At 33.6% G+C, this 27,562-nt stretch overlaps 1 protein-coding gene across 4 annotated transcripts in view; it reads right to left on the bottom strand.

The window, feature by feature from the left end:
- Positions 1-667: 667 nt before the first annotated feature.
- The window catches only part of LOC132203100 (adipokinetic hormone/corazonin-related peptide receptor variant I-like), a 65,707-nt gene continuing 38,812 nt past the window's right edge, over positions 668-27,562 (bottom strand). The window contains exons 1-8 of one of the 4 annotated variants that reach the window (XM_059630577.1): positions 20,637-20,743; positions 16,285-16,559; positions 14,098-14,246; positions 12,216-12,321; positions 11,542-11,749; positions 8,150-8,279; positions 5,940-6,078; positions 668-3,050 (exon numbers count right to left, since the gene is read on the bottom strand). In XM_059630577.1, the coding sequence (XP_059486560.1) occupies positions 2,814-3,050; positions 5,940-6,078; positions 8,150-8,279; positions 11,542-11,749; positions 12,216-12,321; positions 14,098-14,246; positions 16,285-16,559; positions 20,637-20,667 (1,275 nt within the window). In that variant the 5' untranslated portion in view covers positions 20,668-20,743 and the 3' untranslated portion in view covers positions 668-2,813. Of the gene's footprint in view, positions 3,051-5,843; positions 6,079-8,149; positions 8,280-11,541; positions 11,750-12,215; positions 12,322-14,097; positions 14,247-16,284; positions 16,560-20,636; positions 20,744-27,562 lie in introns of those variants that run through there. The other 3 variants (XM_059630576.1, XM_059630575.1, XM_059630578.1) reach the window with 3 other exon arrangements.

Below are 27,562 nucleotides of genomic sequence, written 5' to 3' on the forward strand. Positions count from 1 at the left end.
GAGCTAAACGTGTTTTCACGAGGAGCGTAAATATACTGCCATAGTTTTGACTTGGGCATTGGTGTTTATATAGTTGTTTAAGTAATGAAAATAATAATATTTTAATTTGAAGGTTTGTGTCTATTAACAAGGTAATAAAAGTATTAAAATTATATGATTATTATAATTTAGTTAAATATAATTGGTTATACACACTGGCTACTTCCCTGCCTTTACTTTTAATAATTTTTTATATAAAATACACTGAAGGCTCAATTAGTATATTATACTTTTTAAATAATAAAATAATATAAAGTATAGGCCTACTCGGTAACGTGGCTACCGTTACAGCTTTTTTAGTGGACTTGGGGACACATTTTCATGTGAAATATTATATATATATATATATATATATATATATATATATATATATATATATATATATATATATATATATATATATATATATATATAATATATTATAAATATAATATTCGTTTGAATAGTTCGATGCCACCCACATTGAACCTTTTCACGTGTTTGTATATTTTAAATAAAAAAATTTTTATTTATAGTTTTATGAATTTTTTTATTGAATCAAAGAGCTATTTGGGAAATAAAAATGAAAGGTTAATGTTTAATAATAGGATATTGAGTGAGCGGTAGAATAAAAATAGTGCGTGGAACATCACATAAACAAACTGTTTATTTCCACTTCATCATAATATATTTATATTTTTAACAATATAACAATAGATATTTTTTTATTTATATCCGAATTGAGCACACAAAAATTTGATACGTAACAGACATTAGATATGGTGAGGACTAAAATGCTCAGGAATTGACTGAACCCTGACTCTAAAACATCTGCGAAATACATTCCCCTTTTTTTTTAAACAGTACACTACAGATAAAGCAGAACCCCTTTTGGTCTCATTTTTCATTGCATGACCTCGTCACCCTCATAAAATTTAAAATTTGATTTAGTTGTAGGTTTTGTGAAATGAAATTACAAACTCACACCGAAATGATAACACGTCACACTGCAAAGTTTTTTTTTTTTTAATTTTCTCTTGCAAAGCGCTGCTTTTGTGCGAAAAGAAAAAAATGAGCTTTTTTGTCCAGTGCATTAATGAAAAGCCCACGATTTTTTTCACAACAAAAGAGACAAAATAATCATACTGTTATGAACATCAGGAGATTTTTAGCAATTTCAATTCCTTTTCCTAAGGAAAAATAAATAAATAAATAAATGCCAATATATAATAATAATAATAATAATAATAATTAAACAATCAGGAGAAAAAATTCATTACGCTCCAAAGATGGGCAGCGCTAAATTTTTACTGTTCTATGCGGTTCTATGGCGAATGTAAATAATAAAGTTTTCGTAAGCTTCAAAATATATTGCATTTATAATGTAGTTTCACAAGACCAATTAATATCTAAAAAATAAATTTCTACAGCCAGCGACAGAAAGTGATTAATTCTTGAGCATACAGACTTTTTCTTCTAAATTTTCTAATGAATATGAGCCCTTTTACATGAATAATTATATTACATTAGATTTACATTGATTGCGTCATTCTTTGTTTTGACATATCGATCCCAATTTACCCTGAATGAGAAGTTTAAAATGCAGAGAACACTGATGTGATGCTATACTAAAGCACAAAATTACATTTATCTCTCCCATGTAACGAAGAAGATAATTATACTATCTTAATTCTTCAAAGAGATCTCGATCCACAGAAAAATACTTGGTTTGCTTTTTTGTTTCTGTTTAAGTTTGTACAAAGATAATGAAGATTAGAGGAAATTGAAATCTAGAGTAATAAATTGATTCTTCCAGCTGTGTTTGAATGACTATTTTCTTCCTTTGTTGATAAAGAAAATTCGCTTTGATCCTCTTACTCTATATTGTACAAATGTGATATTGTTTGTTTAATACAATAATTCCTCAATCTCTCTCTGCCTTACCTCCAGGCTATAGAGGAGACCATTTACAATAGGCACATCAGTGCCGTATTAAACTCGGGAATATTAACTCACTCTTCCCATTTCTAGTTTAGGGCCGTAATTTTGTCTCTCAATCAGCCCGCAATAAAAACAATTGTTCATTTTAGCGTGTAAACTCTCAAATATTTAATCAATTACTATTTTCTTTAATTATAATAATTAACTTGAAAATATTTACATGCTGGGCTGCCATTTTTCATTAGCTCCCATTTTTAAAACTTATGGAAATAATATTGTAATAAATTACATGGAAATTTAGATATAAATATTACAATTTACTATTATTAAACAAAATAGAAATTTTCAATACCCATTCATTCAATACATATATTTTTTTCCATTCTCCATTCCTTTTAGGATAAATATAAATCAACAAAAATATAGAGTATCTTTGTCGGAAGTTAGTGGCTGAAAAATAGTTTTTTTTCCAAAGTCCATAATTCGGTAAATACAATTTTTAATTTAATTTAATGCAAATCACTTTAACAACTGAGCATTAAGAAGCCTTCCAATTGATTAGAGATTAAATATTTCATGATTCGCGAAAAATCTTTTTTGGACGCAATGAATTTTAGAATAAAAAATTATACTTGTAAAATTTTTATAATGACCGGCATTTAACAAACATACTTAAACCCAAAATGAAAAATAATGTCTAAAAAAATCGTTTCAACTCACCATTTTGATCTCATTTGTTTTTGGTTTTTGTGGTTGATACAATGGCAGGAAAAAACTCACGGCACATTAAACGATGTTTCAATGACAACGGTGGCGTCGCCGTTTTTACAGTCTGGTTGCCGAAGGGCAGGGGGTCAGGTGATCCCAGGGGTCAAAGGCTGGTCCGCTGCTGCTGCTGCTCCGTAGGCGACGATTGCTGCTGGTGAGGCCGTGAAGCGCTGGCCCCTTGGGCGGCGCCGGGCGCCGCCACAGCGGTGATGGCCCTGCCGAGCGTGACGGCCTCCGTCGTTCCTCCAAGTCCCGAGACACCCCGCCTCGCCCAGGTGCCCCTCGGCTCGCCCACGGGCTCCATTGCCGTCCCCCTGCAGCTTCTGCAACAGACACACCATTGCGATGCAAAATAAAAACAATCATTTGCAACAAATTTCTTTTTAATTCGTTAACAACAAAAACCATTATAATAAAATAAGGAATGTTTTTTAATTTCATGCTGAGGTAAAAATTTAATACGAGATTTTTCCTTAACGGGTATTTTATGAGTGCCTGGGAGCATTATTATTTTGTGAAAACAATTTTCTGCCAAAGTAACAAGCCACTCACAAATACCCTTTGAGGAAAATCCGCTTTTCAATGCAGCTCACAACATGAATGTAACCCTCTAGACTCCGTTGTATGTTTTCTTTATTTTTCGTATTTATATCGTACCATTCAATTATTCTAATTGGATATTATGATTCTGGTTATAAAAGACTTTAATTCTAAACTCAAATTTCTGAATATCTATTGAAAATATCCTTGGTAAAACACAATAATTTTTAACCATTTATATATTTTGAAATTTAAAATATTAAATACTTGAAGTTTTTAATGAAGGTCTCCATTTAACTTGTTATTTACTTTGGTTTACTTCTTATTGTACTTTTTTTTGGACAAAATATGTATTCTTAAATCAGAATATTAAGTCTGACATATAAAAACATCATTTCAAAAGATCCGTTGCTAGAGGAATATTTAGAGTGAATAAAAAATTTAATTCAAGGAGACTTTTTTCCAACAGTCTAGTTATTATATTTTTGTACTTTGTGAAGCTCTGAAAAACTTTTATGAGTTCAAGCGAGGTAGTTTTGATATGAGAAGGAAAAAATCTCTCTTTTTGCAGCCATGGGCAATATCTTGATGGAAAAGACCAACGGGAATTGAACTTCATTGGGGGTTAGCAGCTTTTCTACCGATTGGTATCGACATTCTAGAAAAGATCGATCAGATTTGACGTCACGTACGCGAAAATTTCCACATTAAAACTTTTGCCAGCCAGAGTGCGAGCAATAAGTAAAAGTGAGTGCTCAAGCGGACAAAATCTTGTACGGTGTGAAACCGTTTCTGAAAGAATAAAGGAAGGAAATAATGAATCTGGTTGCTTTTTTAAAAATACTTTTTTTTATCGTTTTCTTATCACCCTATAATACCAAACACTGCCACTGCCAAAAAAAGTAGAACTAACTGGTTTCCTAAATATATATCTTTGTCAAGTTTTTTATTTATATTGGTTGATAGGTAAAATAAAGCAGCCTTTAAACCAATAAACTTTTTTACTTTTGTGAAAGGTTGGTTAAAAAATGTTGCGTTGCCACTGTGCAATATGTTTTTGTGCCTATGATAATTTAAAATTCAATTATTTTTTCTGTTTAGGTGCGAAAGTGCACGCTCCAAAGCCAAAGTTATCTTTTCTATTTTTATATATTTGAATTTGCGAATGACGTTTTTGGGCAGAAATTTCTCATTGATATTCCAATAAACGTTTGTGTAACCAATTTCAGTAATTTCATATCCCTAGCTGTACCAAGTATCAAATTTACAATATTTTCTCTTTTAGTGTTTTGCATCTTTTCAATATATTCATTGTAGGAAAATGGCCAATACACATCTGAATCTTTATCAAAGCATTTATTTGCTCAGCCCATGCAAACGTAAGGACTTTAATGTTGTGATTATGTTGATGGTTTGCAATACATGCACATAAACGGTCTGCAAAAAAGTGAAATTTGAAGCGAACTGGTACGCCCAACGCTAATTAGCCAGCAAAATGCAAATTGAAAGCAGGCCCGACTATCGATATGGTTGGGAATTTTTTCAGTGCAAAAAAAGAGTGGCAGCAACAAAAACCAGCTCACACAAATGTCGATTTCACGCATATATAAATTTAAATTCGCGAAAGTGGTGCCGGAAGCTCAACATTTTGGCGGTCAGATTTTGCTCCTATATATTGTTCCAGCAATGTTGTTGGTTTGCGTGTTTTTCGCCTAGCAGAATGAAAAATTGAGGAATGAGTCGGCAGGTATGAACAAGCGTTGGCTTTACAAAAAGCGTTTGGTACATTCCTGCCAAAAATTTGTATCATTCTGTAAATTAGAAGTGGGAGAGAGAGCAGATATTTATATTTATGCAGACCGATGTAAATAAAATATTAGTCAAACTTAAAATGCTTTTAGAATAGTGGGGAGGGATTCCAATAACTCGTGTACATAGCCCATGAACCATTAAACAAACAATAATTAGTAAAATTTTACTCTCAGAAAAAAATTTGGAAATAACTTGAATTCACCAAATTATTGTTAAGTAAACAGTGGGAGACGTAGCACTGAAGGAACAGTGAACCAAAAAAATTAACGAGTTACCTCTCTGAATATTATGGAGTTCCGAAATTTCCATTAAATCTGAAAAATCTAGTCAATTTAGCCTACAATTTTTGTTACTCTAATCCAAAATTGGAAACAAAATTAGTTTTCTCTTGGCTACGTAAAATAAAGATATATAATATAAGCACAACTGTCCTAATTATTAATCTTGACAGCATAGTCATTTTTTTTTTTAAAAAAAAGTTTGAAAAAATTAAGTTTTCCTTTTTTTTCATTTAAAACAAATATTGTGTGATACAAAAGCCTGTCCTGGCCTAGACTAACATTATCCACCTTGCAATTTTTATCGCAGCAATAATAAACAATTAGATCTATTCAGAGTATTTGATTTTGATTTGGGCCAAGTAAAAAAAAAACATGCACAGTTCATTACTCCTGACTTAACCTCAATATAAAAAAAACCATCATTTAGATTTAGTGGAGCGTAATTTGTTGTGGAGCAAAGGGAATAAATAGAGTTTAAATTACTCTTGTTCGCGAAAGGGCGGTGCATGCGAGGCGGGACTGCGGCACACCTGAAGTGGTCATGGTGTCGGGCTGTCGCAGTCTCTGGCTGCTGCTCACCTGCGCGGCGCGTCTTACTCGGATGTTGAAGGCGCCGTACACGATCGGGTTCATACACGAGTTGGTCACCGCAAACAAAAACAGCCCCTTCTGGATGCGCTGGTCCAGCTCTGCAGCCGAGTTGCGGTCATACCAGTACCTGCCAAACAACAACAAAAGAAAGGAAAAATGTGAAATGTGATCATAATTTATGATTACAATTTTATTGTTGAATTATAGAAAAAAATATTTAAAGGTTGAAAGAAAAGCAAAACATTACATCACGCAGTGAAATGAGAAAATCATTCATAATAATCATTAAATTTATAATTTTGAGACCCATGGATTGTATAGGAATAACAAATTATCAGAAAAGATCAAATACAATGCAGTTTTATCTATAAATGATTGAATTATTAACAAATATTAGAGAAGAAATTGAGTATGAAAATATTTACTAAAATATAGGTAATTTGTATTTATGAATTATTCATTATCATCAGGGAAAAAATATTTTTTTCCGCTTCAAATTCACCCCAAAATTAATTTTTGCGAATTGCGTCATTTGGATTGAAGTATAATGAATATGAAAAAAAAATTATTACCCCAAACATTCAGTAGAGATCTTTTGATCATTTCTTTTCTAGAATTATTTTGTTCCATTGATTGCCTTAAATACTCATTGATACAAGTAAAAGTGTGAATTTAAAACAAATTAAAATGATTAATTACAAAAGAGTGAAGGTAAAGCAGTCGAAATCAGTCTCAACTCTATTTTTCAGTATTAAACAGTTTGCTAAATTCAATAATAAGAGCAGCTTGCCTTAAAATTTTCCAGGCTGGTTACAAGACCATCATTACTATTTTCAAAAGGATATTCTCAGAAATATGTGGGAAGCGCTCTTTGAAGGAACAAAGTGCAAAGCGGTAATGCAGAGCAAAAAAACGACCCTAAAATGCTCTAATTAGAAGAGTCAGGTGTTTCAAAACATCACCAAAACCCACGTTGCCAAAGCTCTTTCAGGAAAATTAAACAAGAAGCAACAAAATCATTAAAATCAGACAGCCGCACTCTTCTGCTATAGCAAATAATTTGATGATGTTCATCTATCCATGCAACTCCTCTTTTGAGCAATTTTAAGGTATAAAAAACCAATAAGGCGCGAAAAAATCCTTTATTGCTCTTCCATCCAGCAACACGACCCCTTTTGTGATGTGGAATTTCACCCAGGCGGAGTTTATTACATAATAATTTCCTGATTTTGTTTTCTTCTCTCTGCCCGAGTTTTGCGCTTGATTTCACTGCATGCCAACTAAGCGTTTTTTGGTCGATATTTTGCTGGATATTCTCGCAAATGTAGAGCTTCCTAAAGCACTTCCGTGCTGATTGCTCGCAGGAAACTCGCGCGGAAAGCAGTTCATGTTCAATTCTACCATCCCTCTGATAATAATTTACTCCTCTCTGTTTGCGTTTACTGAGAGCCAAATGCAAACACTGAAATCCTCCCTTATTTAAATGAGCTTTTAATCAAAGTGCTTTCTGATCGTTTGCTCAAACTTGATGGACCTTGAAACCTTGTAGAAATTGACAAAATTTAAGAATGCTCACGGATCTCAACCCACTGATTCAAATGCATTTTATAAAGTTGGTTTGCTGCTTTGGAAATTTCAGATAAATGATAAATGCACACATTTATGTGTAAATAATTTTCTTAAACTTATTTTACATTACAAAAATCAGAACCTCAACAATGGAATTTTATTTGTCTGAAAATTTTTAGACCTTTAAAGTTTTTTTTTAGAAAATTTACAATAATAATAGCCTATTGACAGTAAAATTAATTATGTAAATTATATTTTATTCTCCCCTCATCTCATTACATAGATGGCGAGGAAGACTCATTTAGTTCATTAAATTTGTGCCAAGCCTGATATTTTCAAAAATCATCTCCCTTTTAGCAACACTGCGCTGAAAGTAAGAGGGGTCTCAAATTTGGTGTAATTAACAAGGACGGGAGCGCCATCGGTGCAAATAATAACGACGCTTCCCATGTTGGAGAAATGGGGGCCCGTGTGTGCAATCAACGACAAGAGGACCCATTTAGCGCAGCAAACAAGCGATAATTCATCCGAATTCAATGGAAGAGGAGAAATTGGTGGCGTGCTTTTGGGTCGTGCGTGTGGTGAGAGCATCGATAGGGTGCTGCAAACCACAAACTCTAGGGACTTACCAGAGACACATGACGTAATACGGTGTCCAGCAAACGAAAAACACCACCACAATGATGATGGTCATTTTGAGCGTGCGGATTTTCGCTTTGCCGAGGTAGCCAAGACTTGAGCGTCGGATTCTGTCTACATCTAGAAAAATTACAAATATAAATCAATTATCTTGTTTTATCAAAATTTTTAATCAAAAGGTTTGGGCTGCAAATATGAGTTCATTATTGTGGTCTTTAGGGCACCCTCAAATAATAAGCTTTTCAAATTATCTTTCATAACTTCTCGATCAAAGGCTCGCATATAGGCCTGATTTCAAATTTTAACGCTGCGCCGTCAGTTCCCGTTAAAGCACCATAACCAAACCAAAAGTTCAGCTACGCCCACGAAAATATTAAAACCTGTATGCCTTTGGCGTTCACAGAAATTGAGTTTTAAATTGGTTATCGCTGATGCCCGCGGCACGTCAATGAACAGTTGAACACGTAATTTGCTGAATATTCTCAAAAAACGATTTTTGCCTCTGTTTAATTGATACAGTTGAAATTTTGCGCATTGAACGAGGAAAAATATGCATTTACCTCATAAAACTGCTCCATGGTTTCCGCTATCTGAATTTTTCTGATTAACGTTATATTTTGTGAGGTATGAAACGGAATATTTGATTTATGATTTTCGTTGGGCGATTAAAGCATTACTGACAAATGGTAAATAAAAAATCACAATTCGCGAGGAAATTTGCGTTGCAGATTTAAAGAGTAAAAAAAATGATAATATATTTTAATCTGTTTTGTATGGTTTGTATGTTACGTGAAAACATCAGTCCAGATCACAATTGTTTGATTAGTTTCGTGTGCTGGTGTGATTTCATTTGATAAAAATATATGAAATTTAACATTATTTCCTGCTCTGTAATCAAACAACCCCAACGGTTTTCATTATACAGGAGAGTCAAATTTAAATCACCTACATGAAGCAATATTGATCTTTGAAAATATTTGACATTATAATATAATTATATTTGTGCTGATTTCAGTTTCAATCATGTTTATTAATGTAGTACCAGGTATTCTCTGCCAAAATAAACCATTCATAAATTCAATATCTCACAATAATGAATTAAAAGCTGTAGAGACAGAAAAATAGAATTAAATATTATACCATGTTAGGCTTAATATTAACGCATGAAATCCACTTTGCTTAATTAAAAAGTTATTTTTAAATATGTATGTACGTACATTTTGAGCTTTACTCGGTTGTTTTATTTATTTATTCTCCATTCAATACACTGTTGTTGCGCTCATATCTTATCATAAATTATGTATTTCAGCTTATTGGGCATGCGAGCATTTTAAACTTGCAACTATAAATTTCGGAGCCGTAAATTTCTGTATAATTTAAACCACAATTCCACCTTGATGCTCAGAAACAGCAAGTTCCCCTAGGCATTGGGAAACAAATCAAGTGCAGATGAACTCAGAACCGTCTTTACATAGTAATTATATTTTCGTTGCCAATGTCGTAATCTCAAAAGCAGCAGAACGTGCTGCGAATGCACGAGGAAACTCGCATTTTCCATGGCTGCGGGCTGACTGTGAGCAATAAATAAGGAGGCGCATTAGCTTAATTTGAGTGTCAACGTATAACACTTGAGTCGAACGCGCGAGCTATTTATCTTGTTCCGTATTCACACACGACGTGCCTCCTTGGAGCACGCGAATCCACTGGGAATGATAATAAATTTCGTCGGTTCCTGTTGCGGCGGAATTGAATTAATGTAAATCTGAACCCCAGGGATGCGCACAAAAAGTTCTGCAGCAACACGCCGCACTCACTTTCTTTGAGAAACTCGCCCTTGCTCTCGTCGCTCGCGCGTTTATCGAGTTTCTCATTCAAATGTGTTGCGAAGAGCGATATACACCACAGGCGGGCTTCTACCCTGCGTAATTAAGTTTTTGCATTAAGGCCACAGTCCGATTATGGTTTCTTGCCCACCGCGTTTAAAGCAAATATTCAACGATGTCAACAAGGACCAAGATAAGCCAACTAAATAAAATTAAAATATAAATTTTACTGAGGGCGACAAAAAAGCCCAACCTAACTTTTCTTATTTCTTTTTAATATTTCAAATTGCATTAAAAGTTATTTAAGTGAATTATACACTTTTTTTAAACAACAAGAATAAATATTATCAAACTGGACAAAAGGCCTTATGTTATATTTGTAAACAAAAGACCCAGAATACTGTGTGGAATGATAATGCCCATCAGGAAAGTGCAAGTAAGCGAAATTTGAAACTCGCCCGAGTCCCTAGCCAATGCTATGCTGTAATCCTCAGCTAAATTTATATAAATCCCATAATATTAAACCGCCCGGCCTGGAAGGCAACATAATGAAAGCGCCGTTAGGGATGCTGCAAATCCGATTTAGAAACGACTCACTACCAATTAGAGTAATAAACGCGATGTTGAGGCAGCCTGTAACTCTTAAATGATAAATATCCCTTACATTATTAGAGGCACGTTTGAGAGAAAAAAGAGATAAATTAAATGACAAACAGCAACCCAACGAAAATTGTACTTATTTTCTGTTTAAATTCAATGCCTCCTGTTAAAACTATTTAAACAATTGTAAAAATGAACAATGACATCAATAATTATGATTATTTCACGAATTGAAAGTTTTTTTTTCAACTTCTGATATTTATTCCATTGAATATAAGGCAATAATTAACCAAAATTTGGCTTATCATTAAAATAGTTGCATCAATTTTGAAACTTTTGCAAGGCAAATTTCCAATTAATGCAAAATTTCTAATTAATTATTTGCTTAATATTCCTGCAATATGGAAAATTGAAATTCAATTAGTCTCATACAATTGATCAAATTATTCAATTTTTTTTTTTACATTTTCTTCTTGGAATAGTATGAAATTGGCAGGGAGACACATTGTAAAATACAAAAACGATAATGTATAAGAGGAAACGTTTCCTTTAACCTTGAAATAACAGAACTGTAAAATACATTTTCGCAAATTTGACTCCTGATTGAATTTTGACCTTTTACTCATTTGAATTATTAAGATTTAGTGCATAATATAATTGCTTTGACAGAAGAAGTTAATAATGTAGAAATGCCACTTCACATTCTCCAATTTCCAGCCTCGAGGACGTAAAATACGAAACTAACTTAAAATTATAATTCGAGTAAAAATTACTATAAAAATGAGTTTTTTAAACTCTAAAAATACAACAATCACATTTAAAATCATGAAATTAAAAATTCTTTGTAAAAAAAGACCGTTTTACAGTTTCATATCTTAGGGTAGCAGACTACAGCGCGAATATACTAGGGGCTCTTTTTTGCATGAAAAAGATATTATTTTATGTAAAATTATACTTGCCGTTGTCAAGATCCCGGGTCCGTCTGAAGATTTCGGCGATTATGGAAGCGTAGGAGAAGAGAATCACCACAAGCGGCAGACCGTACATCATGATCATTCCAAAAGCAGCGTAGGCGATTTCATGTCTTTCAGAAGGAAATGCGTTGAACGTGACGCACTGTTGATACCAGGTGTGTTTTGGATGCGGCTCAACGTGGAAAATTATTATCTGGAAGCAAAAAGGAAAGTGTGTTTATTTGAGGCCCTACACGTTTGTATTGCATCACATTATCAAACAACAAGGGATTTGAAATCACAAAAGTCCTAATTTTCTATGGGCCAATCAGAAGGTTTTAGAAAGGTTCTAGAGGATAATTTTAAAATAATATAATGTAGGTGCAAATGATAATATTTGCAGAAAATTTTTTGAGCAATCAAAATGTTGTATCTGAATGATTATGAAATAATAATTGAAAACAATTTTATTGAAAGAAAATGACATAAACAAGAAAAAACTTTGGATATACTCTGGGCCTTCCATTGTAATTGCTTTTGGGAAACCATTTTCAACAAAAAGCCGTAAATCAAAAAGGGGTTTATCCTTATTCATGGTACTGAAAACCCCTACCCTCATTTAGAGGCTTTCAGACATTTAGACGTGAGCTCTCCTGATATTTGTAGACGTGACATCGTACCTGCGGAAAACTGCAGACGACGGAGGCGGTCCAGGCTGCAGAAAGCATGATTTTGCCGCGTTTGTCAACAGCCATCAGGCTCATGGGTCTCAGCACGGCAAAGTACCTGCAACATTAGCATATTGCCTTCACTTAGGCACGAAAGCTTTCACGCTCTCGTGGGTTCTTGAGAGCAAAGTACAGCTAGCAACAGAAAAGTACCCTTCTCATTGTCAACTTCCCCAAAATGCACACATAAATATATATTTGCGACAATATGGCACTGTTAGCATTATTCGCTGCAGGAATTGAAAGCCATTTACAAAGATTTCTCGTAAAAAGCAGGTGAGGAAAGTTTTGGTCGCGACCTTTTAGCATTCAATCCAGTAAAAACAAAAGAATCCATTCAAATTAGCACGCGCGTGTATAAATTTTTCAAAAACTTCGTGCCCGCCATTGTTGTTAAAGAGGAATCGAACAAATTTTCACTCTGCCATGCATACAATGTTTTCGGTCATTATTTATAGCTTTTCCGTGGGTATATGGAACAGTAATGGGTTGAAACCAAACAATGCTGCAAATAATCTGATTGTTTGCATGTGTTGTTAGCTTCCATGTGAACTGAAGTGCTGCCAGTATGAGCTGGCCAAGTGCCAAAATTTTGTTCCCTCAATTGACAACGATTATGGAAAATATGGCGTTTTTAAAAAGCAGCAGCTTTTACAAGAACAATCAATAATTCAAAGAAATTTAGATTTCTGTATTAATTAAAATTTGCATGCATTTTGAACTTTTTAATTTGTATTTCTGATGTTGAGAAATTTTTGTAATTGGGTCCGTGATGCCATGCTCATATTAGGGGTTTGCAGCTTTAATGATTAAATAGAGAGTCCGCACAACATAATGTAAAATTAGCTTGGGGGAAGAGCATTATTGATTTTTATGTTTTGCTGTAGAACCGACGAATCCCAAATTTATTTTTGTTAAAAACTGTGGGAAACATCATTATGCAAAATTCTATAAGAAGAAATTTGAAATTATACTCATTTTTTTTTAAATCAAGTTTTAGCGTTTGATTGTTTAAATTCGGCTTTAAACACAATTTTTTCTTAAAGCGCAATCAAAAAGCTGTATTCTTTAATAATGCGAATTCTGAAAACAAAGGTAAAAAATGCTTCATTAAACTAAATAATAAATTGGTTAGCAAAAATCATTTTCGTAAAGTATGGGTGATGCATTAACGCCCGATTCCGTTAAAAAGCAAAATGTATTTTAGACGAGCAGCCACAAGCGAATAAAAAACAAGCTCATTTTTTAGGAATGGAGCCTTTTTTCCAACAGGCGGTAACCAGCAGAAATTATTCATTTTTTTCTTTAGTAAAGAAAAACAGGGTCAAAAAATCCTCAACTGGCGCAACTGGGAGTTTTTAATATTAAAACTCTTGTTGCGAATGTTGCAGACTCTCATGAAAGTAATGAGAAAGAACCGCACATTTATTATTCATTCGCAGAAAGCTCATTTTGAAAAGAATTGTGGAGGATCCTGGTGTATCAAAAACAATCCTGTTTGTGCTTGTCCGTTTTATTTCATCTAATTTTTTTTATTATGTAAGATTTTTGTTCTTAATTTGTTTTTTAAATTACCTAAAAAATAAAACTCTTCACGGGGAGAATTATGTATTTAACAAGAAAAAGATCAGAACTTGAGCCAAAAAATAGGAAAATTTCAAACTTCGCGTCGCTCAAAGCTATATTCGTGTGCCAATTTGCTGGATGCTCACTGATTTTGCTATCTCGCGAGTCCAGACGGAATACGTAGAGAGATAGAACGAGGAGCATCAATCAAAAGCACAAGGGTGGACGTCGCTGTGGAAATCGGCAAACAAAAACCTCCCTCACTCACCTGTCAAGGCTGATGCAGACGAGCACAAAGCTGGAGAGGAAGAGGCCGAATGTGCGGAAAAATGCCATTATTCTGCACATGGCGTCGCCGCCCTTCCATTGTACCGTGATGGCCCAAGCGATTTCCATGGGCATCAACAAAAACGTCACCTGCACACAGAGCATACATGCGTCATAGTATTTATGCGAATTTAAAATGCATGCGGCGTCAAAAAACACTAGTTCAATTCGCAAAGTGCTAAAGGTGCGGCGGGAAAAGAAAAGGCAAGACATATATTATCCCAAAGCGCCAGCACCGGCTGATGGAATGAGCCGGCGGAAAAAGGTCTTTTCACAGCTGTCGCCGCCGCCGTAAATCTGCCAAAATTAAAGTGCTCTTTCTCCATTTGCTTCCACTGCTAATTCTTCAGTGGGTTTAGTCCGCTTGCCACGCAACTCATATTTTAAGTCATTTGCTATTTTTATGTGACGTTATTACATCTGATGTATGTACTGAACGACTGCATCTGTATTAAAATATTATATATTGCACGTTCCTAGTGAAGGAGTTCTTTTTTAATTGTCCAGTGTTTTTAGCAGCATTTGAATAGAAGTGAAATGAAGCATAGGAAATTAAAATATTTTACAAAGGAAGAGAAAGTGCAGAAAAAACAATTTTCATAAGATTGGGAGAGAAATTGAATACAACAACTATAGATGTATGTCAGTGTATTTGACAATTTGACAACAGATTTTTCATCCAACGTTTAAATCAAATTTGTTAAATTCAAATATTTTCTAGGCTTTTTTTTTTTTTTATCAATTAATTTTCATTTAACTTAACTGAATACACGATTTTCCAAACTCTATTATATTTCAAACTTTTTTTATAAAAAAAAATACCCCCCCCCCCCTTTATGCGGAGTATGGTTGGCAAAGTAAGCGATAAAGATAATATACAAAATGTATTTATCGACTGATAGTTCATTCGGTTCATTCAATAGTCCAGCAATAGTTGTGAGAGGAAAGCGTTTGCTCTTCATAATAATTTATAAATTATGCTTGAATTTGCTAGTGTTAAGGGATTAAACACTCATTTTATTTATTATTAATTAACGACAAGAGTTGCAGCCCGTGACCATAATTGCTTTAGCTATGTTGTTTTTGAATAAAATAAATAAAAAGTTCAACAGGGAGAAAGCACGTTTTCCAGTTTAAATATTTTGGCACAATACAAAAGCGACATTCTTTCCAAAAGGTTTTTGTGCCGGAATCAATATCCCCGAAAATATTTTTCCCTTCTTCTAACTTCCAACTCCGTCAAAGAACCCTTGAAATGGAAGATAGCGTGCACCCTTGTGTCGCAGATCTCGGGGCCCATTTCCGAGCAGTCAGTATTGGAATGCTGAGAAGCCAGGGAGGATCACTATATTGTATCTCCTCAACAATTGGATCGTAATTTGTAGCTTCAAGTTCACTTCTTGCAAATGACGCTTCAAAGCAATTTCAATAGACCACGAGGAGCTCCACTTTTTTACAGCAGAGTAAGTGGTTTCAAAACTTGTAGAGCGGCACAAACTTGCTGAGTGCTCATTTGAATGCGAGTCGGGTATGCCATTTGCATAAACCTCAACATTCAAAAAATTCCCTAGAGCTCAAAAATTGCACCCTTATTCTGTCTTGTATGCCCAGAAGATACAATTATAATCAGTATTAAAATGTTATTAGAGTAGGCTTGTAATAAATATAATTATTTAAAATTTACTTTTGGTTTCGCAGTGAAAAACAACTTTTATTGATCTAGTCTCAAACTTTTTTATATTTTGGGATTATTTTGTGGTATTTTTATGGAATTTTTATGCATATTTTCTTCTAAATTTTATCACAAACTCGAGGCAAATGATTTTTGTAAAGCAAAATTTTCTGTCAAATGAAGTTGCCTTGTCGTCTTTGCAGTGCAGTTATAAATTAACAAAAACATTAAATACCATTAATTATATTCAACTTTTATAATTTTGAAAAGTTAACTTGCCATAGAAACTTTTTAGCTTTTAAACGACTTAAAATGCGCAATTTTCAACAAAAATTGGAGCCCTTAGTCTTTAGTCTGAACAGTAAAAAAGTGAAACTTTTCCATTTCTAAACATAAAATAAAAAAATTATTTTTGCATTTATGAGGAAAAAAATTAATTTAATAAAGAAAGCTTACCAGCAGGTCAGCAATGGCCAAATGCAACAGCATGGTGTTGATTCTCGATCTGGCCCCCCGTCTGCGTTGCAACAGCAAACACAAAACAGTGAGATTGCCAGTGGCAGAGATGATGAATAGGATGCTGTAGACAATAACGGAGAGCGCGTGGCCCTCGTTGAAACGCATGTCCAGCGGAAGCTCCGTTGCATTTTCGAGCTGGATGAGCGCGGTTTGGTTTTCGTTCAGGGTTGAAAAATTCCAGTCTGGATAAAATGGTGGAGCTTCGGTTGATACTGCAATGTTAATAAATTACACACAACGAATTAATGTTTCAATTTCATGGTTCATTTTCAATTAAATTCAAATTCATAATTTGCAATTGAAAAGAAATTTATTAGATTTCCTATTTACTTTTTGGGGAGAGACGCCCAATTTATAATTAGTGTCTACCATAGAAATTTAAATTTCCTCTTCAAAGGAGATTGGTTTTTACCAGTTTTTCAATAGTTTAGATTATCAAGAGGAGAAATTTTGTTATGCATCACGATCAAGCTAGTTTATGTTTAAACATGAAGATTGCTTTTCCCCGAATCGTTACTTTTTGTTAACAATTAAAAATCATGTCACATATTATATATTGCATTAATTAAATTAAAAAAAAAATATATTAAAATCAAATTCTGTAAAATTATTTTGATATACAAAGGCGTAAAAATTCAAACAGAGAAAAAAATTATTAAAATAGTTATTTTTATGATACTAGAATAACATTGAACACATCCCCTGATCCACTGTAAAAATATTTGAAAAGCCTTTTGGGCACTTGGAAATTTTTAAAAGCGGAAGTATGAAAATCGCTTTAGGTGTTATTTCAACGTTTTTTATTTACAATTATTCCATCCCTTCACTCTTTTTTTTCAAATCTTGTTTCCTAATTTCCGTGCTTTTTATTTCAATTTCAATTAATCTGCAGCGTGCACTCGCACAGAAGTTGACATGATAATCCCCGCTGGCCACTGATGGATAAAGAAGCAGAGCATCCCCGCGACCCTCATCCAATCAAGTTTCTATACGATCGTGCTGCGAGTGTTTGACACAAGACAGGACTTTGTTAAAGGGTGTCTATCTGGTATCGGTCCTGGTGGCCATCGTCTATATCCCCCACTGACACTTCCTCTGTGGCCAGAAGATTCAGCGTGGGGCACAATGGCTGCGCTCTTATCCCCATCACATCAGCCGCACAAATACTCTTTTTTCCGCAAAAGAAGGAAAAAATCGTGTTAGCCCTAATGACGCAAACGGCTTCTTTTTTTTACATAAAATCCTTAGAAAAGAAAAGGAGTGGTCTTGCTCGCTCTCGAGTTTAAATAATAGAGGTAATTACAGAGACCCCTTTGTGTACAGCGCGGAGGTGGGAAGAAGCCATGCCGCGAATTCGGGGGAAAAAAACGTCTACTTGCCACTTTCATTTAATTCCAACAACACACCTTTCCACGTTTTCAAAGGATTTTTTTCTGCACTTCAGACAAAAGGATAAGCAAAAGCATTTTGCTTATAAGAAAAACAGACAGACTTTATCTCTTCGAACAAAAGTGTTTTTATAGCAAAGAAATTGCAAAGACTCTTTCCGTTCTAGAAGAGCGTTAAGGATTATGTTCGCAAAAATGACAGATCTGCGTCACGTATTCACGCACAACAGACAAAGCGCAGTTTAAAAACACGCGTTTTGAGCTAAAAATAATCGAGCAGGTCAGGTTGATGCTTTTCATTTAGTTGGAGAGAAATAATTTTGCTCGTCTTTTCATGAGAGAGGAAATTTATTTTCTCCAGAAAGCTTTGTGAATGCCCATTTCCACTCCAGTTATAATTGAAAGAGCTGAAAGATAGTGATTTTTTTAATTTCTTTTCTGGAGAAACGCACTAATTGAAATTTTTTATTCCGTTTTGTTCCTTGTAAAAGCAATTCTGGAAATTAAACCCACGTCTTTGACAGAATTCAGTTTTAATATAATTTGATGCTTAAGAAAATTAAACTGTATGGGGAATTTATTAAGGCTTTGAAAAAATTTTGCAATCTCCTTTTTCTAAAAGATATGAGTAAATTTGTTTGATAAATATAAAAAATTTGGAGCTGTTTCTATTCGACGAATTTCTACAATGAAATTTTTTAATTTTTATTAAAAAAAACAGCAAATTTTGATACATTTTCAGAAATATTCGCAATTGAAATTATTCCATATAATTTATAAACGATTTTAAAGTTTTCAATCTTTATAAATTTCAAGCGTTCATTTCTAATGTTAAATTTATTATTTCCCGTGGTGATTTGGATTTAAAATCGGCTTTTCCTCGATGGGTTTTTGTGAGTTGTTTATTGTTTCAGAAAATAAATTATTATTTTCCCCTCTCTTAATTTCATTTCACAGCATAGTGAGGAAAAAATGAACAAAAGAAGTGCTTAATTTAATTTTAATCAATTCGCCTGATTTTATTTAATTTTTCATTTGTGAGCAGAATTTAAAAACTCAAAATCCCAAGCATCAATTGATGAAAAGAAGTAAAAAGCGCTTTCAATCAACCCACGCACAAGCCCAGAACTAAAAGCCTCTCACTCAAAGAAAGCCTGCTTATTTATTTTACCGGTGCCTTTCTTCGAAGTCTTTTATTTCTGCTACCGTCTATTTGCAAAGCATGAGAAATTCGCTGCAGGTGTCCGTCTGATAAAATGAGTTTATTCGCATCAAGATAGGATCGGCAGAGAGGCGATTGAGTGCCGAGCCCCAGTCGATGGCCTTTGCACTGTCAAGGTCCGCGCCTGATTGCGTTTGACGCACTTGCGAGCGATCAACAAAGTGCGACGTGAATAATTGACTCTGTCATTCAGTGAAAAAGGAACACCTGCCGACAATGAAACCAAATCAAAGCATTCAACTTTTTTTTATCATTTTCGGAGATTAAAGGATCGATGAAGCGCAAATAATATCTTGCTTGTGTGTATTTTTAATACAAAATCGAATGAAGCAGATTTCGCAGTCGGAATTATACACTCAGGCGCACGGCTTAATGGAATTCGCAGATAAAAAACTGCCAGCGATGTTTTTTAAAACAGCTTTTCCTGCCAAGCCAGGCTCTGAATTTAAAGCCCAGCTCGACTGCTGCCGGGAAAGTTGTCATGTTTTTGGAATGGAATAAAAATTCAGAAAATTCTATAAAATCATATCACTGAAAAATGCTGAGTTGATATAAAGTTTGCATCTTCTCCTCATTAACGTAAGGAAAAGAGCGGCTGCAAGAAAGTTCTTTACTTATTTGACAGGAAGCAGCGAAAGAAATAATTATCTCGCTTCTTGATCCTACGTTTTAAAAACTTTTTCATAATATATGAAGGCCTGCGATAAAGTTGCGAATCCCCAGATATTAAAAATGCAGAAATGATGAATACAATTCAGCTCACAGTGAGAAATTTCCTTTCAAATTAATAAGTTTGATCTTGTCTGCAAAAACTTTTAACAATTTATCTAAAGTTTGGACTCCTTTCAAATTTATTCATTGCAGATCCTTATTAATCTAAATCTTTGATAAGTACAAAAAAATATATCTTGGGTATTTTTTATGAATTGATTTAACTTTATTTGCTGCCATCCAATCCTCCAAAATGATTGGATTGAAAAATTTGATGTATTATCTCGCATGTGTTCCAGGTTGAATTACTTCACTGTTCATCAACTTAGTTTCCTTCTTTTAAATTGCAAATCAGCTTTGGGTTTTTGAATAAATAAGTTATGTATTTGAACAGCTAATGCCTGATATCTCAAATAGGACTTTGCAACTAAATAAAATAAATCTTTAAAAGCTCCCACCTAAAACAAGCGCATATAAAATAGCTCATTTTTATTTTCCTTTCATTTGTTTGCTAAAAGCTTGACACAATAGGAAAATTTAAAGTCTTGTCTTGATCATGGCTGACGGGTTACATAATCTGCTTAAACTTAATTAATCTGCACATTTTCACAAAGAGAGGAATTCCAGCTACATCAATTTTGAATCCAGTAGGCACAAAATATTATTTATAATGAAAGATATTTAATAACTTATTAAAATTAATTGAAATGAATAATATTTTTTTTTAATTCTAAAGTTATCGCTTAGAATTACAATTCTCTAGTAAAAATTGTAAAATGAGTGACGAAAAAAACTCAGTCAATCTTCGTACACAGTATAGAGCCCTTAAGTTATGAATTTAAATTTTGGACTTTCCAAAATTCTAATTTTTTTGATAAACAAAATTTTAGACCCAAACAATCAACAAACACATGGAAAACAACTCATTGGCAAAAATTTCTGCTCATTTAAACTTATTTTTTTCTTACCCAGATCGGTGAAAATTTCAGAGTCCGCCATTCTAATAATATTTACACCAAAACTGGCAAAGATGGGAGCACTGATTGTGAGGATGCGTTGTCGAACGCAGGACCAAGTTTAGTGGATGATGAGGATTCAGCGACTGCTGCCCTCGGAGTCTGGATGCCACCCCTTCTACCCCCTTAGGTGCGCGGCGCACCCTTTGCTGCGAGGGCTTGCGCGAAAAACCCGTCGCTGGGGCCAAACACAGCGGCCGCTCTCCGCTCCACCACACGCAACAGACAATAAGAATGGCAAGCATGTATTCCTTTTCAACGGACGGCCTCAAGCGGGCAAGCTATTTTCATTTCCCAGAATTTTTATTGTGACCCTTTCAAACGAATTCCTTTAATGCAAGGGTTGACATTGAGATCCAAATTAATTTCCCTTTTTTTACAGAACCAACCAGGTTTTCATTTAATTATATTCATTTTGAACGTCATGGCTTGTAAAGGCTTGTTTAAAAAGTAGGAAAACAAGAGAGATATTAAAAAGTTTTTATGTTCACGAAGATAACAAAAATTTATGGCCAAAGTTCTTACTTCATTATTTCCTGCTTGCTTTCTTTCTGTAGGAGTGGTTTTGATATTAGCAGAAAACTATATTTATTTATCCTTTCATGAACAGACAATAATCCAAAGAAAAGGTGTGTGTGCTTTTTTTAAATAAAATTTTTTGATTTACTGAATTTAAAAAAAAAAATAGTTTTAATTTAATTTGCGTCTTCAAACTTTTAATCAATGGAATTTAAAAACAGTCTCATTTTATATCATTGAAAAAAATATTAGCTGGTGCCTTCTGCACCACAAATAAAAGGCACTGGCCAAGAAAACTTTGACTTACCCTGGCCTTAAAAAACGTTCTAAAGTTTTGGTATTTTGAATATAAAATGATTTTTTTTTTCGAAACTGTTTGAGCTTTAATTTTGTTGAAGAAATTGGCGCTTGAGAAGCAAAACTTTTTGTTTTTCTTCTCTACTCATTAGTCTTTAACCATGTTTATTTCTGAACCGGGCTTTTCCTTGTTAGGAAAGTTGTTTCTTAACAGCTTCATCGTGTAATTGGTCTGCGGTTAGTAGCCGAATCTGGTTGCTGGCTGTTTGTTGAAAAATAAAAACAGCTTATTTAAATAAGAGAGAAAAATCTCATTTCATGATGAGATAGCTCTTTCCTCTTTCATGATTCAAAAAACGTTCCATGGCAGAAAAAAGCAAAATTGATATCGAAAATTATACACAGGAGAAATACACATTTTGTTTTTCCTCAGTTTTCAACCCTTGGCATAGTTTAGTTGCAATTTTTTTTATTAATGTATCACCGGGCGTTCTCTGCCCAAATACATCATCCATACATTCAATATAATTAGTTTATCAACTTTCTTAATGGCCCTGCCAAACACATACAGCCTAAAAATATTTAAAAAGGGTCCTTTCGTCATCCGACAACTGAAAAAGATAATTGAGCAGAATTAATTTAGCTCTAATCCGCAAAATACCTTACGCATTTCAGATTCGTTATATGGTCAAGTAAATAATTGAAAAATTTTACACTAGAAAAGATTAATCTGTTGCATTCCTGCTTTGGTATGGCAAGCTTTCCCTAATACAAAAGTGAGAGCAGCAATCTGTTGAGTGGCAGGTAGAAACAATGAAAATGCGCTTGCCGGGATTGAGGAAATGAAGGGTGCTTTTGCGAGTCGTTTTCATTCATTAGTGCAAAACTCCTGACTTGACGCCACATTAATAACACGGAAGGGATTGTAACCAAGCGGCTTAAACAATGGAATATTACTCTCGGTTCGCGAACAATCAGAATTTTTGGAGCTCATTATATGCTTATGTTAGCAGTTTAATAAAAAAAGAATTTCACAAAATCATTAAGGACACCTTATTGACATAGTCAAAACAAGTCTTTACAACAATAGAAGCCACTTTGAGCAATTATTGGAAATTTAACAAACCATTGTTGTAAAGGCTTGATATGACTATGTCAAAAAGGAGTCCTTAAAGCTTTCATAATTCAAAGCAAGTATGAATTCACTTAAAAATTATTTCTTTACAAAATAAATCAATTGTTAATTATTTATTTTTTTAGATTATTATAAAATTGTTTATATCAATCTAATTGCAATTTTTAATTAAATTTGATTGAATACTTTAAAAAAAGTAATGAATTGCAGCTAAACCTAATTTTGTTTTCCTGGTAGTGTTTAGTTATAGAAAGAAGATGCGTGCTTTGTTTTCCTATAACTAAATAGCAGCAGGAAAACAATAAATTCTCGAGAAATAATTACTCAATGGGGAAAAGCTGTTTCAATTTCACAATCATAAATCCCACATGAATTTTTTGATCACAAAAACCTAATATTTAGCTTTTCCCTTTCCAGAAAAGCGGCTTTAAAAATATAAATAAAGTGAGCTTTATGGTAAAAATTATTAATTTATTTTGACGTAGGAAGTTCAGAGCTTATTTTAGGCTGAAAAATAAAAATTTTTTCAATGAAATTATAAGATTCAAATATGGAAATCAGACATGAGTATTATTTTGGTCTTTATTTATTTAAATTCAATCTCTTGTATTTTCAGTGAGCTCTAAAATATTATTATGGAAATTGCATGTTGTCCCTTTGAGTCTGGTAGCAGCAGAGTTTTGGGATTGTTGTTGATTATAGTTAATTATTGGCCGATCCACCTGAAAATTAATTATGCATCATGGCTTGTCCGACACTATTTGTACAACAAACGCGTTCACCAAATTATTTGCTCAGTCAAATCAAAGCAGCGAATGCATTCAGTCACCAATTAGCATATTAATATGAACAAATATCATACGTGGCTTTGCAAATCACGCAACTCAGCAAGGATAATAATATGTAATTTCAGCTTCGCGAGTAAAAACTAAGAAAATATAAATAATTTCACAGCGTTATAACAAAAGTAAATTGTGACATATAATTCCTATAATTGAAGATGATCAAATTAAGGAGTTTTCTTTTGAGTTTGTATTGCTTGGTGCTTTTGTATTGACTATCGTTAATTAAATTTGCTTTCCGCATCTGCTTTCCATTCTGACGGTATATGTTTGTGAATACAAGAATTGTGTGTCAAGGGCAGATAAGACAGTCATTCCATTATACTAACTTTCATTCAATTCCGAGTTTGCAATGAAGTCATCCAATTAATTAGATCCCCAAAGAGCACATTCCCGCTTAAGTTAACTTCATGTGTAAAGCCAGGAAATGTCAGTTCTTGTGGAAATTATTTCCTAAGGCAATTATTTTTTATCAAATAGATTTCATTTAACAAAGAAGGAACGATTTAAATAAACAAAAAATAAAGAACAACTTGTCTACATAGCGTAAATGGCTAATGCAATATGACGAGTATATAAGTTTTTGACTTCATTTAATTTATTTTAAATATTTTTCAAAGGATTCAAGATTAAAGCCTTGAGGGATCACTGTCAAACGCAGCAATTTTTTTTAATAAATGAGGAATCAATTATATATATTTATACAAGTGAAAGACAAAGTTTCCCATTTACTTAAATTTCCCATTAACACATACGGTCGGTTAGATTTTGCTTCCAAAAAGTTTTGCCAATAGATTGGAAAAGTTCGCTGCCCGTAGTTTGCAGTAGGAAATTAAAATGAAAGGCAGCGAACATTTTGCCGTGCTCTTTTTTACTAATCAGTTTTTGGAGGGTGCTGCGAAAATAATTTCCTATATAGCTGCGGAAAAAACAGCTGCGACCAAAGGGTTCAATGGTGCGTGGGAATAAAGGTCCGAGGTTTTTACACGTGAACGCAGTGGGAGGCTTCCATGGAATGTTTATCACAATAAGTACGATGTTGTGAATACCGTGAAGAATAGTGAATTTAATTAGTTTCACACATTAGACAAAATATCAGGGTCAATGAATGAAAAAAGCTTTTGGATTATTACTTTTTTCGCAAAAATAAAAATAAAATTATATAATGCACAAAGATGGGCATCACATAGGGATAATAAGGGAATTATAAGAATGTTATTTCAGGCCGATGCCAGATTTAGTCAAATATTGAAATTAGAGATAAATTTTATCAGCATTTGAATACATTTTTTTTTACTATGTTCAAATAAAAATATTTGAATGGATTCAAAATATTAATTCATAATGTCGCATTGATATATTATTTATTTTCATAAGTTAACCTTAAACTAGGTCTTAAGAGAGTTGATAGTGTATCTTGGACTTTATATCAGTAGCCCATTTCAATTTAATTAATGATAAACATTTCAGCCCTGAGTCGCCCTGTGTTGACTTTCAGTAGTTTAGTAAAATTATATTAAGTTATTGAAGTAATGTATTGTGTTTCACATTATTTGGGTATGATTTACAAATTGATAACGCATTGAGCTTCTAATTAACACATACCAGCAGCAGGAAAACCGACGTCTAATTTCCACGAGCATTGTAAGCTCATTTACACGAATCTACAACCTAACTTCTGCTGACAATGAATATGAACATCAAAGAGAAATTCCCAGTAACTTGTCATATTATCGGCATGACTGAATAATCTCCTGTTTTTCAACGGTGAGATGTGGTGACGTACTTCAAATTATGAACTGTTGATGTGGGTTAATTATCTCTATCCTTTGCTGTTTCCAATAATTCTTCACAAAAGAAGCGAGCATAATTGCTGGGTTTTTAAAGCACACCTGCCAATCCTTTGTCAATTATTGAAAAATTTATAGTACTCAACAAAATTCTGGGTATATCAAGTTAAAATGAAGCGCATACAGCATACCTAGTTGCGCGCACTCATTATATAGGAACAATGCGTAATAAAAATCATAGGCATGAAACCTCGCAAAAGTAGAGAGCCAAGTTAATTATCCCGCTTTGGATAACAAAAGCAAACTGACGCGCGTATGTAACTTAATATTGTGGGCGGAAGCACGACAGCATCAACAATGACAGTGCTGGCTGATCACGTTTCAATTTCCTATAATTTGCCAGAAGTAATCTGGATTAAAAAAAAAATTAATTGTCAGGATTGAAATTGGCCTTCACTTAAGAATGAAAAAAAATTGCTGATTACTTGTTAGATGCAAAAAACTAAACTAATGTAAATATTCTATAATTCCTATATTTGTATCTTTAGCATCAATCATTTCTACAAAATATTGCACAATTTTTGCTTTAATTTTTGAACAGCGTAAAAAACACTGAAAACTGTGTTCTGTTCAAACTTTCATAATTATCGCCTCAATTTTCATGCGCCTATAATTTGTCAAAAATAAATGTTAGTTTTTCCCTTTGGCAGTTGATTTTTACTGATTTTTTGCTATGTGAATAATTTCTTTCAATAGAAAATCAATGAGAAACAAATACTAATTCTATATTATGTAATTTTTCCACGTATATTAACTTGATTTTTTTTCTTTCAGATTCTTAAAATAGTATTCACAAAAACTTTATACCTTTCATTAAATTTCCCAATAGAAGTCTTTATAATCTGTTGCAATGGTTGCAATACACACAGTCAGACCTGAACAAACAGCTGGTGAAAGGAAATCGAATCTGGGAGGGAAAAGTGACTTTATTGCCTCCATTCCTCCAACATCCGACCTCTGCAAACAGTTTTATTTTACTTCAAAAAGCGCTGAGCAAAGTTTGGCGATTATACTGCTATGGGCCGCTGCGTTCATTGCTGCGATCCGATTAGATCAGAAGTGGTTATTGGGCAAAAAAAATATATTGCGTTTTTTATTTATTTTTTTCATTTTTCATTATATGCTTGTGGAACTTCCAGTCAAGTAAATATGTTTTAAAAACGGGGGTTTTCTTTGAGGAGAACTGAAATTCATTTATTTTTATGCAAACATCGAAATGAATAATGTTTTGTGTTTGTGTAGTGTGCAATCAATAAGAGCAAAAACATGCAAACTGAACATTAAAAGACTGCGTAAAATTGTCAAAAAATCAGCGTGGCATTCTTCATGATATGCAGTTTTATTTTTTGTCAAAATCTTTTGTCAGTGTAGGAAAACACTAAGAATTATTCATGAATTTTTTATTCATTTAAATTATATTTAATTTTAGAGTAAATTATTATAAAATAGGCAAAAATTAGACTTCATTAAAAAAAAAGAATTTAACCTAGAGGTTGATCAAATTAGTAACTCATTGCAACATCAGCTCGAGGAAAACCAGAGACTTCATTTTATCACGTATTTACCTGACGTCATTGTTTGTCATTAAAAATCTCATTTGCATAGACGCGCATTATTTTCGAGGCTTACGACCTGCGCGTAGCTTCCACGTCACCAAATTAGATCAGCAACGGCGTAGAAAGCACTCAAAATAAACCTCGAAAATGGTCTGCTAAGGGTCCCGCATCCAGTTTTCCAATAACGGCAATAACGTGAAGACGTGCACACATTCAGAACTATGCAGTCCGCTCGACATTCCTGCTAGGCGGGGTGTATAACCGGAACAAATAAGGCGTTCTCCAACGAAGTTTGCCCATGGCTAACAATATATTACTGTTAAAAATGAGAAATGAGCAAAATTTTGGTTGAAACTTCACGCGCCAGAAATTCGTTTAGACTGACAGATCGACCTTGCCAATAAGGACTCGGCACAAAGAAAGAGCTACTTTCAAAGGAAAAGGATGGGCAAACTTTTTCATCCGCCGAATTTTGGCGCTCTCTCGTGTCCTTTGATCTTTTGGTGTTTGATGAATAGCGCACGAGAAGGGTTGCTCAATTATTAATAATGCAGCAGGCACCTTTGTCAAATATGAAATATATGAATTAATAATTATCTAACAAGTAAAAGTAAATTAGAAATGCCACTATCAAACTGAAATTAAAATTAATAAAATAAAAATATGGGGCATTTTTTTA

The sequence above is a fragment of the Neocloeon triangulifer genome, unplaced genomic scaffold (genome assembly GCF_031216515.1).
Source record: "Neocloeon triangulifer isolate White Clay Creek 2 clone unplaced genomic scaffold, ASM3121651v1 ptg000017l, whole genome shotgun sequence".
Taxonomy (NCBI): domain Eukaryota; kingdom Metazoa; phylum Arthropoda; class Insecta; order Ephemeroptera; family Baetidae; genus Neocloeon; species Neocloeon triangulifer.